Raw genomic sequence first — 14,772 nt, 5'->3', positions numbered from 1 at the left:
CTCATTCAAAGTATGATCATTTATTTGTGAACCTTGACAACAAATGCTGTCAGATTAGTCAATCACACCACGCCCATCCCATCCTCAATTAACATCCACAGTTATGCACCTCCACCAGGGATGGGAACGATAACCAATTTTCTCTTCCCTAACCAAGGGATGGGTGAGATCAACGGAATCAACCCAGTGATTAATTCTGTGATGCACCTTGCCGAGATCAGCTAGTTCAGCAGTGAATACTGATCAGAGAATTTTTGATTTCTTTGACTTAGCACTGGATTAACTTTACAAGAGTGGGACTTTGGAAACTGATGTGTGTTATGAAAATAAGAACCAACAATTAAAATTGGCCAGGTTTGCTTCCCTTCTGGCTTCTGAGTATGCCATCTATTTTAGGCCACTCACAAACCAGTTCCTCCCCAAATAAAATCTCAAAAGCAACCAAGTCAAAATGTGAACAGTGAGCAATTTACATATTTCAAAAGCACAAATCAAATTACTATCAAAATTATATAGTCTAACCCCCAAATTCAGCTTTATTTTATAACTGCTTATTGTTTTCCTTATCAAGGTTCTTCCCTGCCCTAACATAATGAATGGTTATTGTCACATGCCTTGACAGCACCAGCCACTCACCAGTGTCTAACCAAAGTGATCCGCACAAGCCACTTCTAGCAGAAACCTCTGGCTAAACGTATTAAGACCATGAATATAGAACTCATAGTGCCATCATAATTAAGTTCAGCTAATTCCTCACTCCTTCTGTTATATTACGTAATGAGTAATATGAAATAAACTAGTGAGTTCTTTTACTTCAATACTGAACAAGTAAACAAACAAATATCTATAGATTAAATAAGATAATGCTATTTCCCAAGATCTGTAACTTCTTCTCTCTCTAGCTGATTCCCTTCTGTAATCTCCACATTCCTAACACACTCTCCCCTAGGAAAGAGCGGGAAAACCTTTTTATAGGTCTTGGCAGTGTGGCCATCTAGTGATCATTTGCCTGTACTTGCTTAACATTACTTGATCATGTATTACTACATACAGAGATCACTACACCTTCTGTATCAAAAAGCCAAGCTATTCATTCGCTAAGGCTGTGGATTACCAGGAGAATTGTATATTTGCTCTCAAAGAGCTGCATTTTTAAAAATATTAAACTTTATCCCACATGTTCATTTCGAATTGTAATCTTGAGAGTGATATCTAAACATCTTTTAACTGAGTTAATCCAACATCCAGCATTTACATTTGTCCAAGGTTCTCCCAATCAGTGCTCTGCCCTTTGCTCATTTAAATACGCTAAAAGTAATAACTCAATACCCACCGAATATAATTAAAAATAAACTGCTCAAACTAAATTGTGTGGTATTGTATTTAAACTTTGTGGAGTTTTATAAGGGACTTTGTTCTGTTGCAAGTTATTGGTCATAAAAATTAGAATGATTTTGCCCAGAAAGTGAAATATTCTAAAAATTAAAGTGACAAACATTTTCATCTTTCAACATGAAGGGAGAATTTTCTCTTAGTTTTCTAAATGATTGTGTCCAACAAGCAGGTAAGAATCTCATGATCTGTATAAACAGGCAAAAACATTAATATCAGTCGCCTTACCTTTGAGATCTTGGAATGCAATGCATCATCATAACCATACATCATTTAACCAGCATAAAGCTTCAGCAACAAATAAAATTCCACTTTTCCCATATACATAAATGACCATTAATTTTATATTTTTTAATTATCCCAAAGAAAACAAAACATTTTGTACCTTTAATTTTACCTATGGAATTGATGGAATGGTTCCATGAAGTAAGCATATTTGAATAAAAAGAGAGAAACAATTTATAAGTTTCATGGTTATATGTAAATGCAACTAATTATAGCAACAAAAATATATTTAATATGTAAACATACAGGTGTAACATGATTATATTGTGATGGAAGCATGAATTCCATGTTATGAAGGGAATTTTCTGTTTGAAAGTTTATGTATTCAAAACACCTGGAGATCCATGATTTAACTGACTCAACTTAAAAGGGACATTGAAAGTAAGTGGAGGTGAAAATTATGTGGTTGACTTGCTTGCAAAACCATTTCTCCAGCATTCCAACAGCCTGGGCAGGTGCATATAACACACTTTCAATCAGCCATGCATCTCTGTTTATGGTTTAAGCACACTGTTGCACACATGTTGCAATAAAGTGTGACAATTTAATCACACTCCAAGGTAAGAGCAGGCACTAATTAGTGACAATACCACCTGATACATAAGCAAGCATAATCGGAACATCTTGACTTCAAGCACTCCAAACTAGCTGTACACTCAAAGATAATTTTAACATTGCTTTAATTACTTTTAACACTTGACATTTTCACATTAATTGTTCTCACTTTTTCCTAATTTGCACAAAGACAAAGACAAAGCAAAAAGCTTGACTCGAGTGCAAAAAGAAAAGAAGGATAAAGAAAGACAGATTTTCTTGAAACAGCCAAAGTGGAGGTATAAACTTTTGTAGAATTATTTCTAGAGAAAGTTTAAAGACAACTACTAATGGGGGGGGGGAAGAAGGAAGCACAGTGGAAAAAAGGAATGGAACCCATACCTTGGTCGCCCATCATCAGGTGCGCCAGACCTTGAAGGGAAACAAGAGCACAGTCAGCAAAGAACAAGGGCATGTGGGAAGGTATTGTCACAATGACAAAAATGTTTTGTGACAGACATCTGCTTTGTATTAGATGTCTTTATTGCAGGGAAATAAAAAAGCATTTTTCAACCACAGGTTGTAATGCATTGGGACAAGGTCAGAAGAATGAAGGAATGATTCCGATAGCATTGGATATTTCTGAGATTTTCTACATACATATAATTTGCATTAAAGAGAACTGAGGTCCCTAAAGGTAATTTTGTAACAGGACCACCCTTCTGCCCTACATAACATGCCAATTGTTTCAATAAGTTGTTTGTCTGTTCCAGAAATGTGTATTTTCAGGAACATTTTCATCATGATTAAGGTTAAAAATATAAAATAGAAGCATTGAGTAGAGATGTTATAAACAGCATTTACTTTCAAATTGTTTTATATCTTTCTGCTTTAACTTTCTTCAGAATGTTGCCTTGTGTCAATTTGAATAATTTTACATCAATTAGAACTCAAAACCAGACTGGTACTGGAGTCATATTCAATTTAAGAAGCAATTTTGTCAAAGAAGCAAATTTATTTTTGAAAAACAAGTACAAAATGGTGTCATCCAGCTTTCCATAAAATTTGAACTCATGCTGAGATAGGTAAAATAACAAGAATTAGTTTGTCTTGTTTGATAACATTAGCATTATTTAAGTCACTGTTTTTAAAGGTGAACTAAACATAGATCAAAACATTTACAGCTTAGAACAGAAGATTGGTAGTAGCAGATCAAATAACCATTGTATATGCCATATATAATGATCCTTTCAACTGGTTAATGGCAAAGAAAATGGATAGTCACTGATCTACAACTGCCAATTTTGAATCCAGCAATGAACGTTAATATCTGTGCCCTAGATTTGAATTTAAATATTTGACATGCTCATGCAAAAAATGTTTCCAGTATCTAGGATTGTTGAAAATTATGAGTTGATATTAAAAACTAATTTTAGTTTTAAATAGATATGAACCAAAGTACAGTTAAGAACAAATTTGGCAGTTTCTATTCCAGGAAAACTATGACGATTGGAAATGTAATGTTGAAAAATTATTTACCTTTTGGGTTAACTTCTAATTTAATAACCTGGTAGGAAATGCTGAGTGAAGCCAAGAACTATGACTGACTGAAAATGGTAATTGGTGGCAAATCAGACAAGTGTTTAACCTTCCAACATTGCTGTCTCAACTGACAGGAAGCATCCCTTTACTGTAAAACTGGTCGGCAATAAACCACTGCTAGGTACCAAATTAGTTCTCGCCAGATTTCTTTTGGCGGGGTGAGGTGTGGGGGGGGGGGATGAGGGGGTATAACCCATGAAGTTGTTACTTGCTAAAAATACAGGAGCAAATATTTGTTTCTTTCAAGAGTGGTTTATCATTTCTAGAATTTCATCAGAAAGTTACATTTGTATGAAGAAAATGTTATCAATAGCTTCTTAATGATTTCCAAAGATACTTTTGAATGCTAATGTGGTAATATTAAGAAGGCACATTCATTCAATAATTGCATAATGCAATTGATGAATGAAATGCAATCTCCAAGAGGCCAACAGGTAATTTAAGTGACTGATTATGGTTGAATATATATAGGACTGGATTCTGTGTTTGGGAGACAACCGCCAGGGCTGAATTGCACCTGATTTGCGTTCATGCTGGGAGTGTAAATCAGGCAACGATTCCCAAATCTTAGTCATGCAAATTTTTGCAATGTGATGATTGCGAGAGATTCCCTCGGGAATCCCGCAATCAGGCCGCCATTTTGAGGTTGGCCGATAGTGAGGTCCTGTGGCTACCCCCACTCCCCGATTCTCTGGGTCATCCCCTCCCCTCCCAGTGCTTTTCATCCATCTCCCTTCATCAGAGTTACTTTTAAGTGGTTAGCTGTAAGCCTAACAGAAAGCACTTAACTCTCTGATGTGGTCCAGGAGCTGTCAGTCAACACTTGATATTTATAAACATTGACTTAGTTTCACAGCTGACCACTTCAAAGTCACTCAACGGTGAAGGGAGATGAATAAAGCAATGCTGACAGCTGCATGTGTATGGAAGCTGCCAATCACAGCTTGGTAAAATCAATATCAAAAAGAAATGAACGAATGGCTTGCAGATCAGAGATCTGAGGGGGGTTGAATCCAGCTGGCTGTTGTTCTCTTTCCAGGAATTGACAGGTGCTGCTTCCTCTGCCTGAGCCAGCAGGTGTATTGACAAGGTTGGTGTCAAAGTAGTGATTTGTTTCACTGCCTCTGCCTGAACTGCTCTTTAGCTTCCAGACATGGGTCTCTCTTCTGTGGGGCTCCCAGACAATTGATGGTGTTCCAGACAGTGGTATCTCTTCTGGGAGTGGGATTCCAGAGAGGGGTCTCTCTTCTGGGGAGGGGGGGGGGATTCCAGACAGGTATCTCTCTTCTGGTGGGTCTTGGGAGGGGATTCTCTCTATTTAAGGGGTTTCTGGGGGGGGGGGGGGGGGGGGGGGGGGGTTGGTGGTGATGAGGACGGTGTCTGGTGGGGATGGAGTGGGCAAGTCTTGCATTGTGGGGGAGGGTGGCCCTGCGATTGACTTTGGGGGCAACTTTCTTGTTACCCCCGTGGCCCACCGTGAGATCCACCATGTCATGACATGCTTGTCAGGACCTGCATCAATTCTTGCCCATGTGATTCTCAACCCAGAGGACTGGAGAATCAGAAGGAACTAGAGAATATTATGCCCGGCCTGTTAATAGGATGCAACTGGGTCATCATGACCCAGTTGCATCCTCTCACGCCAGTGGGGTACTGGAGCATCGGAAACGGATCAGCACCGTATTTTCCCCAGCGCTGGATTCAGCTGAATCAGGAAACTCTGCTACCGGCAACGGGGAATCCAGCCCGAAGTTTTTTCATTTGGCATATTTTTTCATGAACTACATTACTGTTTTGATGTAGACAAATCTGAAATAGGAATATATGTTGCTCAGAAAATGTCTGTGGTTTGGATATCCGTGCAACTGACAAGTATTTACACTGAGACAACAGAGAATCTTACTTATTAATTTTTCATACCTAAGGATGTGTAGTGTTCAGCATTGTAATTAAAATGCCATCGTTTTCACCCTTATTAAAATGTCATAATCCGGCTCAAGACTAACATTGTAAACATTGTTTTCATCAATTAAGCAACTTTAAAATTTAGTTTACATCAATAATGGAGCTTATTTTAATAATGGAAAAGTGATTGCAACAACTCATTGAAGTAAGTGAAATGCATTTGTTGCTAAGATGCACTGAAATGTTTTAATGACGATTGCATAAAAGATGTATAATATTGCAAGCCGGTTACAGATTAAGTCAAACGTGTGTATATTTAGCGTTTAACTATACAGAAACACAATTTTGTCATATTTTGACCATGTGTCTACTCATTTGGGAAAGCACCGTGTAGCCCGCTGGCTGCCCTGCTGGTTTGTCCCACAATAAGTTTTGACACACAGTCAAAAAAAACCCAAGGAGGCAGCCCCAGGACGTTGCCCCACCAGCAATCTTGGCTCTTGACAGAGGGTGTCCCGCTGTCAAAGAGATAATGGGCGGAATTTTCCCCAAAAATAACTAAGTGTCATTTCAGTCACGGAAATTGGTGCAGCTGCCACAATTCCCATCTGATTTTCCCATTTAAGTCATTTTTTTGGAGGAGTACATGATTTGCACTGACATCGAAAGGGGAGGGGGCTAAATCTGCCAGTAGACCTGGCTCCTCAGACATCGGGGCCCCCCTAGTGCTACAGAGCACCCTCCCCCCTTTCTCACCAACATCAGGCTGCCTTCCCTTTCTCGCCACCAGTATCAGCGCCCAACCCCCACCAATCGCCGGCATCAGGCCCCCTTGAATTGTATGGCAGGAATGCTGTTACGTCACTGACGGGGCTTAGGGACAATCAAGTCGGAAATTCTGCTGGCGTAAATGCGATTTTGGGATTTCCACTTGATTCTCCGCCCCCTCCGCCATTCCCGCCCGCCGAAAACAGAGGCAGAAAATCCCTCCAATGTTTTAGCCATTACCTACGTTTCAGATATTTCTAGTGATACATGTGCATGACCTGTGGTAGCCTTTGTTAAATAGGCCACTAAACACTGAGGAATAGAAAGCGTGATTTAACGGGAAAATTTCTAAGTGTCATTTTGTGCACGATTGGCAGGGTGTTTCTCGACGGCTGCGTTGGTGAGTTCACAGCCCGTATTTAATGAGGGGGTCAGAGGACCAGCAGCAGGGTTACTAATACTGCCTGGGAGGCAGTGACAGGGGCTGTCAGTGTGGGCAGCATGACAAGGAGGAGCTGATCAATGCCGGAAGACCACAGACCTCCAACGAGCTGCAAGGTTAAGATGCCACCTCTCTCGGCATCAGTTCTACCTGCCACCCTTCAAATTCCCAACCCAAACCCCCACAAATCACTGGCTGACACCTCGCACCCTCCCCACATCCAGTCATCGTGTTTCCTCCTCAGAACCCATGGGAACCCACCGGCACAACCCCTTCATGTCCAGTTGTGGTGCCCACACATGCCACATGCTCGAGACAACCCCTGACCTATCAAGCCCACAATACTCTCTCTTTATCCGTGCAGGAAAAGATAGCTCATAATAAGCGTGAAAGGGCCAAGGCGGAGTACCAGATATTTGAGTCCTCACCCTATGGCGAACGGGCTCTGGAAATCACATGTTGACCGAGGAGAGAGCAGTCACTGACTGAGAGCAAGGATGACCTGCACCAGAGAGGTGAGGATTCACTGCTCCTTTATCTAGATGACCTGTCTCAAGTGAGTTGTTCATGTCAGATAAAATGATCCTTCCCTCTCATGACCACATGTCCATTGTCTCGCAGGATCTCCATCTGATGGGGCCGGGCCATCCGGAGTCATTCCTCTCCCCGCCACCCAAGAAATCACCTCAAGAGGAAAGCTCCAAGGAGACCACCATCGAACTCTCCACCAGTGAAGAGATGCACACCTCAGTGGGTGACATTAGTGGACAGGCTTCTGGGGCACAATCTGGTGAGCACCACAAAGTTGCTGATGCATATCAGGTGGAGACAGTAACGTCCAAGGGAGACAGCAGTTGGAGGGCTGCTGGATCCCAGGACTCTGCTGGATCCCAGTCACATGTCGAGCCTCCGGGCAAGGTTATCCATAGCTGATGAAGGTGACAGGACACAGCCATGAGATTCAGGAGGGGATATCAGTGATATTCTAGTGAGTGCATAGCCGATTTGAGGAGTCCCAAAGGCTCCAGATGCTGGAATGATGCTGACAATGCTTGGCACTGGGGCCAACACTGCTAGGATGGTACCGTAGTGGAAAACCTGGAGCACGACATCAGCATCTTGAGTGGTCATGCCCAAGGCATGGCTCAGTCTGGGATGACCATGGTTGAGGCCTCAACATCATATCCCAGTCGCTGAGAGACATGTCCCAGTCACATGTGGATATTGCCAAGACACTGCAGAGCATGGCCCAGTCACTGAGGAACATCGGTGTGGGCATCGACACCATGGTGTAGACAATGGGGTGCCGCCAGAACTCTGGAGCTCATTCCAGCTATCCATCCCTCCATCCCAATGGAGATACCCAGGGCCCTACGGTTATTGTCAAGGAGGAGGAAACGCTGGAGGCTACCCAGGACCTGCCACCGATGATGGGTTCAAGTTCTTGCAAATCCCCTGCTTCTGACACTGGCGATCTCAAGGGCAGGGGCAGAACAGGAATGCATGACGATGCCTGTGATAACAGTAAGGCTGAGGCCTTCCAGCTCCAGGTCTCCAGTGGATGTCCGCCAAGGGCATCAAATACCAGAGGGCACACAAACCTGCAGGCTGCCTTGACCTCTGATGTGCACCATATGGATACACCTGGACGCAGTAGAAGACTGAAAGATCAAGAGAGGGGATCACTGAGTGGGCACTGGGGAGGGGGCATCATCCGTAGCTGGGGCATTAGAAATGTCAAGGGCGGGATTCTCCGGTCTCCCACTCCAAAATCGTGTTCGGCGATCAGCCGGAGAATCCACGTTGGTGCCGAAATCAGGGGCAGTGCCACCTTTGTGGTGCTCCGCACCCTCCAAAACGGCATACTCTAGGAGTACACCGCACGCCGTCGGGACGGCCTCAGGACATTACCTGAGGCCTTCCCTCCGATGCTCCGCCCCGGATGGGCCAAGTTCCCGATGGCGTGGGTCACTCATGCTATTTATTTTCGTGAACCCGGCGTGGCAGTTGCGGACTGAATCCAGCGCCGCCACAGTCGGGTGGGAGCCGTTCCGCTGGCAGGGAGGGGGTTTGGCGGGGGCTGGGGGCACTGGGGGGGATGGTCCGGGGCTAGCGAGCCTGGCCAAAGGGGGGCAGTTTTTGGCATACCGGGTCCGCACACGGCTGGCGGTATGTTGCACGGCCTCTGCAGACCGCCGCCATGCGCCTGCTCGGCCATGGACCCAGCAATTCTTCAGCCGTATCTGCAGCTAGGGCCAGGAGCTCTATGCTGCGTGCCTGCTAGCCCCCCACCAGACAGGGGATCAGTGACCGTTTTGCGCCATTTTTTCAGACGTAAAACGCCACCGTACCCAGCCTGCATCAGCACTCAAGTCTCAGAAATGGAGAATCCAGCCCCAAATATTCGCTATTAAAACATGTTGCACCCGTTGCCCCTGATACATGTGAAGTCTCTGTCACATTAATCTTCACAGCATGTCTGCCTGCACCCCCGTTGCTCTCCACTCCTTCCAGCCCTGGACACCAAGATCAAGCACCCCTGCTGCAGACCCTATTCAGAGGTTGTGTGTGAGTGCGCTGTTCGCAGAAAGACAGTAGTCAAGACTTTGCCATAAGGGAGAAGCACCAGAGCTTACCTCACAGCAAGTAATCATCACTCTCCTGTCTTGTATATTGGCCCACTGACAGTGCCAACACAGGAGAATCACCGAAGAACAAAGGGACCTTGGCAGAAGGGCAGGTTACAAAGGCACATGGGACACTCGCTTTTATCAATCAGGGCATAGATTACAAAAGCAGGGAGGTCATAATGGAGCTGTACAGAACTTTGGTGAGGCCACAGGTGGAGTACTGTGTGCAATTCTGGTCGCCACTGTACTGGAAGAATGCTGGAGGGGGTGCAGAGAAGATTCACCAGAATGCTGCCTGGGATGGAACATTTAAGTTATAAAGAGCAGTTGGATAGGCTTGGCTTGTTTTCTCTGGAGCGAAGAAGACTGAGGGGTGACCTGATTGAGGTGTAAAAGATTATGAGGAGCTTGGACAGGGTGGATAGGGAGCAGCTGTTCCCCTTAGTCGAAGGGTCGGTTACAAGGGGATACAAGTTCAATGTGAGGGGTGGGAGATTTAGGAGGGATCTGAGGAAAACATTTTTTACCCAGAGAGTAGTGACGGTCTGGAATGCATTGCCTGGGAGGGTGGTAGAGGCGGGATGCCTCACATCCTTTAAAAAGTATCTGGGTACGTACTTGGCACGCCATAACATTCAAGGCTATGGGCCAAATGCTGGCAAGTGTGATTAGGTTGCACCACATGTGGGCACCCATACCGGCTGCCATGGGCGGGTGCCCTGGCCACTGTAGCCACCTGCCCTAGGGCTACTTGCATCGGATTGTCTAACTCTGTGCGTTTCCTGTGTTGTTGCTCCCCCCAAGAGAAGGTCATGCATAAGCGCCGGGAGCGGGAAAATATTGGAGGGGGAATGCCGGACAAGCGGCCCCTCACTGCAGCAGAGCAGAGGGTCCTGGACATGGTCAGCGAGCACAAAAACATTGCAGTCGTCAGGGTGGAGATCAGCGCCGGGCATGTTTAGCACAGTGGGCTAAACACCTGGCTTGTAATGCAGAACAAGGCAGCGGGTTCAATTCCCGTACCGGCCTCCCCGAACGGGCGCTGGAATGTGGCGACTCGGGGCTTTTCACAGTAACTTCACTGAAGCCTACTTGTGACAATAATCGATTATTATTATTATTGGAAGTGAGACCCCGCTGAGATACAGTTCCCCGTGACACGTATGTCAACCCCATCCGCATACCACCCTCACCCCCACACCATGGGTGGTGTCCATGGTAGAGGCCTAGGGGGTTCGGGGTTCGGTTATGGATCCGCATGTCCAAAGCATGGGACAATCTGTGCAGGTGGTGGCCAAGGCCCAGGACAGGGCTGCCCTCTAACAGGCAGCCATGTGCCAGAGCAACCTGGACATTGCAGCAATGGTCCTGTGCGTGGCTCAGTCATAGTGTGCCATGGCTCAGGGCATCGATGGCATTACCCAGGTGCTGACCGACATGGCGCACACCCAGAAGGAGGTGGTGCAGTCTCTGACTGATGTGGCACAGACCCAGACGTTGGTGGCACTGTCACAGCATGATGTGACGCAATCCCAGACGGAGGTGGTCCACTCTCTGAGCTCCATGGCAGCGAGCATGCAGACCTTTGTTGAGACGGCAGAGGGCCTCCACAACTGGCTGCGCCAGGTGGTGGGGGAGACTCAGGGGTTAGCTCCACATGCGCCCCCATCCCATGGAGTAGCCCGGGGCCCATTGAGCAACCCGAGGAAGGAGTAGGTGATGGGGCCCATACCGGTGACTACCGCAGGGGAGGTGCCAGAACACCGCAGCACCGATGGAATCTTGTGGTGAAATGACCAGCTCGCATACAGGGCAGCACGGTAGCATTGTGGATAGCACAATTGCTTTACAGCTCCAGGATCCCAGGTTCAATTCCGGCTTGGGTCACTGTCTGTGCGGAGTCTGCACATCCTCCCCGTGTGTGCGTGGGTTTCCTCCCACAGTCCAAAGATGTGCAGGTTAGGTGGATTGGCCATGATAAATTGCCCTTAGTGTTCAAAATTGCCCTTGGTGCTGGGTGGGGTTACTGGGTTATGGGGATAGGGTGGAAGTGTGGGCTTGGGTAGGGTGCTCTTTCCAAGAGCCTGTGTAGACTCGATGGGCCGAATGGCCTCCTTCGGCACAGTAAATTCTATGATTCTATGATCACCGAGGTGGATGGTGGAAAGTGCTACCTTGGGCAGGGTCAGATGTTGTCAAACGATGCGGGGCACCAGAGCTCATAGCAGAATGGATCGCCATCATCCTCCAACCCATGGACTAGACTTGCTGTTACTGCCAACCCAGGGGCCTGCACCCCATAGTGCGGCAGGTATGCATCATGGAGGGGAGTAGTTCTGGGGGTGGGATGCAATGTCCGTGTCCCTGGGCAGCCCTCCTCCTCCCCCAAGTAGGTGAACCTGAAGGTGATCAGAGTGTCCTGTGCGCCTTAGCCCTGGCACACACATTGTGCGGCCTCCCATGCCTGCCTGGGCCCCATGTCCTGCCCATCCTCATCCTCTCTCCCATCCTCCTCGTCAGTCGAGGCCTGCTGGTCATCCTCCTCCTCCAGCACGTCACTACTCTGCTGTGCGACGTTGTGGAGGACGCAGCCACGATGTGGTTGATCCTCCCAGTCCCAAACTGGAGAGTCCCTCCAGAGCGATCCAGGCACCTGAACTGCATCCTCAGAATGCCTTAGCACCGCTCGATCACGCTCCTGGTCGCTGCATGAGTGTCATTGTAGCGCATCTCCACGTCGGTCTGTGGCCTCCGAATAGGTGTCATCAGCCACGACCGCAGTGGTTAACCCCTGTCACCCAGGAGCCAACCTCCCAGCAAGGTGGTGCGCCTCGAACAGGCTGGGAATTGATGGTTGAGTGTGCCTGGATGAAGGCAGTGTACATACTGCCTGAGAATCGGACGCAGATGTGCATGATGAGCATCTGATGGTCACGCACAAGCTGAAAATTCATCGAGTGGAACCCCTTTTGGTTTAGATAGAGGGGCCTGTCATTGGCAGGTGCTCGTAGGGCGGCATGCATCCTGTCGATTAGCCCCTGGACCCGGGGCATCTCAGCGATAGCGTCAAACTCTGCAGCCCAGGCATCCTGGTGGGCTCGGTCCACATTGAAGTGGATGTATTGAGCCGTCAGGGCGAATAGGATCTCCGTGACATTGCAGTTGCACCTGCGTACTGAGTCAGCGCCTGGAAGGACCCCATGACGTAAAAGTTCAGGACGGCCATCATCTTGACAGCTACCTGGAGCGGGTGTCCTCCCCCATTCTCCTGTGGTGCTAGGTGCACCATGATCACAAATTTATGTTGCACTATCACCCTGCTCAGCCGGAGTCTTCAACGGTATGTCCGGTCTGGCAGGTCCTGAAATGACAGACACTGCCTGTACACGCGAGGACTCATGTGGCACCTCCTTTGCACCTCCTCCTCGACCTGTTGGGAGTCCGTCTCTCCGTCCTCCATGGCTACCTCCTGTTCCTCTGCGGCAGGCTCCACTGCTGCAGCTTCCTCCCTCTCGAGCAGCTCCAGCTCGTACAGCTGCAGTGCATGCCCAGGGCTGTGACGACCAGGAGGAAGGCCACCATTGCTGGTTGAATTTCAATATCCATTGTCTGCAGGGGGTGAAGGGCCGACATGTTTGCATGGTGCATATCTCACGCCCAACCAGGTCCCCCGGTCTATATGATGGCCCCGGTTGGCACTGCGGACTCTCTCTGCCCCTGCATGTCCCCCCCACCCCCCTCCAACATCCTGTCACCCTTGGCCCGTTGTTACCTGGCACCATGGAGGCCTTTGGTCCTGGTGCACCTCCTTGCTGCCAGATGTACCATCCACTGTCGCTGCCCATGCCAGCAGTACGCTCCATGGCCCCTTGTATGGGCTACTGTGGGCATTGCCCTTGGGTGGGCCACATGATGCCCCACTGGTGAGTGGCAGCTGGTTTGAGGGGGTTGGTATGGCGGGGGGGGGCGGTGATGGAGGGTGAGGGCTGGGGTGCAGGGGTGGGAGCACCCATGCGGCTGGTGTCACTCTGCAGAACCAGGGCGTAAGGAAAAGAAGGAAACATCAGCAGCAGCTGCCAGGCACAAGAAGCCACCAGTAGGAGCAAGCAGCAAGCACAACCTGCAGCTGTGAAGTGCTCTCAAAACTAACAAGGCAAATTCCTTATTAGCAACAGCCTTCAGCTGTGAAGCTAGAGGCTGCTCATAGTCAAAGAGAAATTAAAAAAAAAAAATTTAGAGTATAGAAATTAATTCATTTTTTTCAATTAAGGGGCAATTTAGCGTGGCCAATCCACTTAACTTGCACATCTTTCAGTTGTGGGGATGAAACCCACACAAACACGGGAAGAATGTGCAAACTGCACACGGACAATGACCCAGAGCCGGGTTTGAACCTGGGACCACGGCGCCATGAGGCAGCAGTGCTAACCACTGCGCCACCATGCTGCCCCCAGTTAAAGAGAGCTAAAGTGCCGTTCAGCATATGGCCAAGAACAGAACTCTCTCCTGGATGTTTTTCGTAGGATAGACAGGCAGCAGCTGTAGTGCCCATGTTATGGTTCTCCACAATATTTAAAGATAGTTTGAAGGCCTCAAGGTCGAAAATCCCCTTACTACCTCCACCTCCCTCCACCCCCCCACACACCCCCCCTCCCCCGCCCACTCCAGGGGCATTCCCGATCTGGAACGCTTCAGCCTGTGCCAGCTTCATGTTTTTTAAAAAAGTACTAAATGACACCTGTGTGATTTCTCACTGGGGAGCCGATTAAGTCCCAGGAGGCCGTTACATTCAAATTCAGTCTCGCTAATGAGATGGAAATTAATCAAAATTAGGGTTAACGCTATGCTCACCATATTTGGGCGAGATCGGAGCGGGCCGGTTAGAGAGCAAACTGATTAGCGTCGATGCCAAGGTTGATTTTGGCCTTTCCCAATATTTAACTGCCGTGCCCAGAGCAGTGCCAGGCACAATGCGGTGGTTAAATTGCAGCCATTGTTTACGATGCCTTTTGCATTGCCGTGATTACATTGCATAAAACAGCCACTCAACGTTATAAATATTTTGTCGGTAAACTTCCTCTGATGCTAAAGTATTCTCGTCAATTATAAATAGACCAAATTGATAAATTTAAAATATAACCAAATCGCTCCATAGCTTCATCCTTCTCTATCTCTGTAACATCCTCCAGCTCTCTGCAATCCTCTAATTCTGAC

The 14,772-nt window shown here is 47.4% G+C and overlaps 1 protein-coding gene across 31 annotated transcripts in view; it reads right to left on the bottom strand.

Moving 5' to 3' along the window:
• The window catches only part of nrxn1a (neurexin 1a), a 2,579,010-nt gene that overhangs the window by 2,104,580 nt on the left and 459,658 nt on the right, over positions 1-14,772 (bottom strand). For 29 of the 31 annotated variants that reach the window (XM_072507900.1, XM_072507883.1, XM_072507882.1 and 26 more), the window contains one exon: positions 2,614-2,643. The exons of the other annotated variants lie outside the window; for them this stretch is intronic. In XM_072507900.1, coding sequence (XP_072364001.1) covers positions 2,614-2,643 — 30 coding nt within the window. The remainder of the gene's footprint in view (positions 1-2,613; positions 2,644-14,772) is intronic. 31 annotated transcript variants of the gene reach the window in all.

Source organism: Scyliorhinus torazame, chromosome 1 (genome assembly GCF_047496885.1).
Source record: "Scyliorhinus torazame isolate Kashiwa2021f chromosome 1, sScyTor2.1, whole genome shotgun sequence".
NCBI classification, from domain to species: Eukaryota; Metazoa; Chordata; class Chondrichthyes; order Carcharhiniformes; family Scyliorhinidae; genus Scyliorhinus; species Scyliorhinus torazame.
The sequence above is the reverse complement of the archived record's forward strand: the minus strand, read 5'-3'. Positions and strand labels throughout refer to the sequence as shown.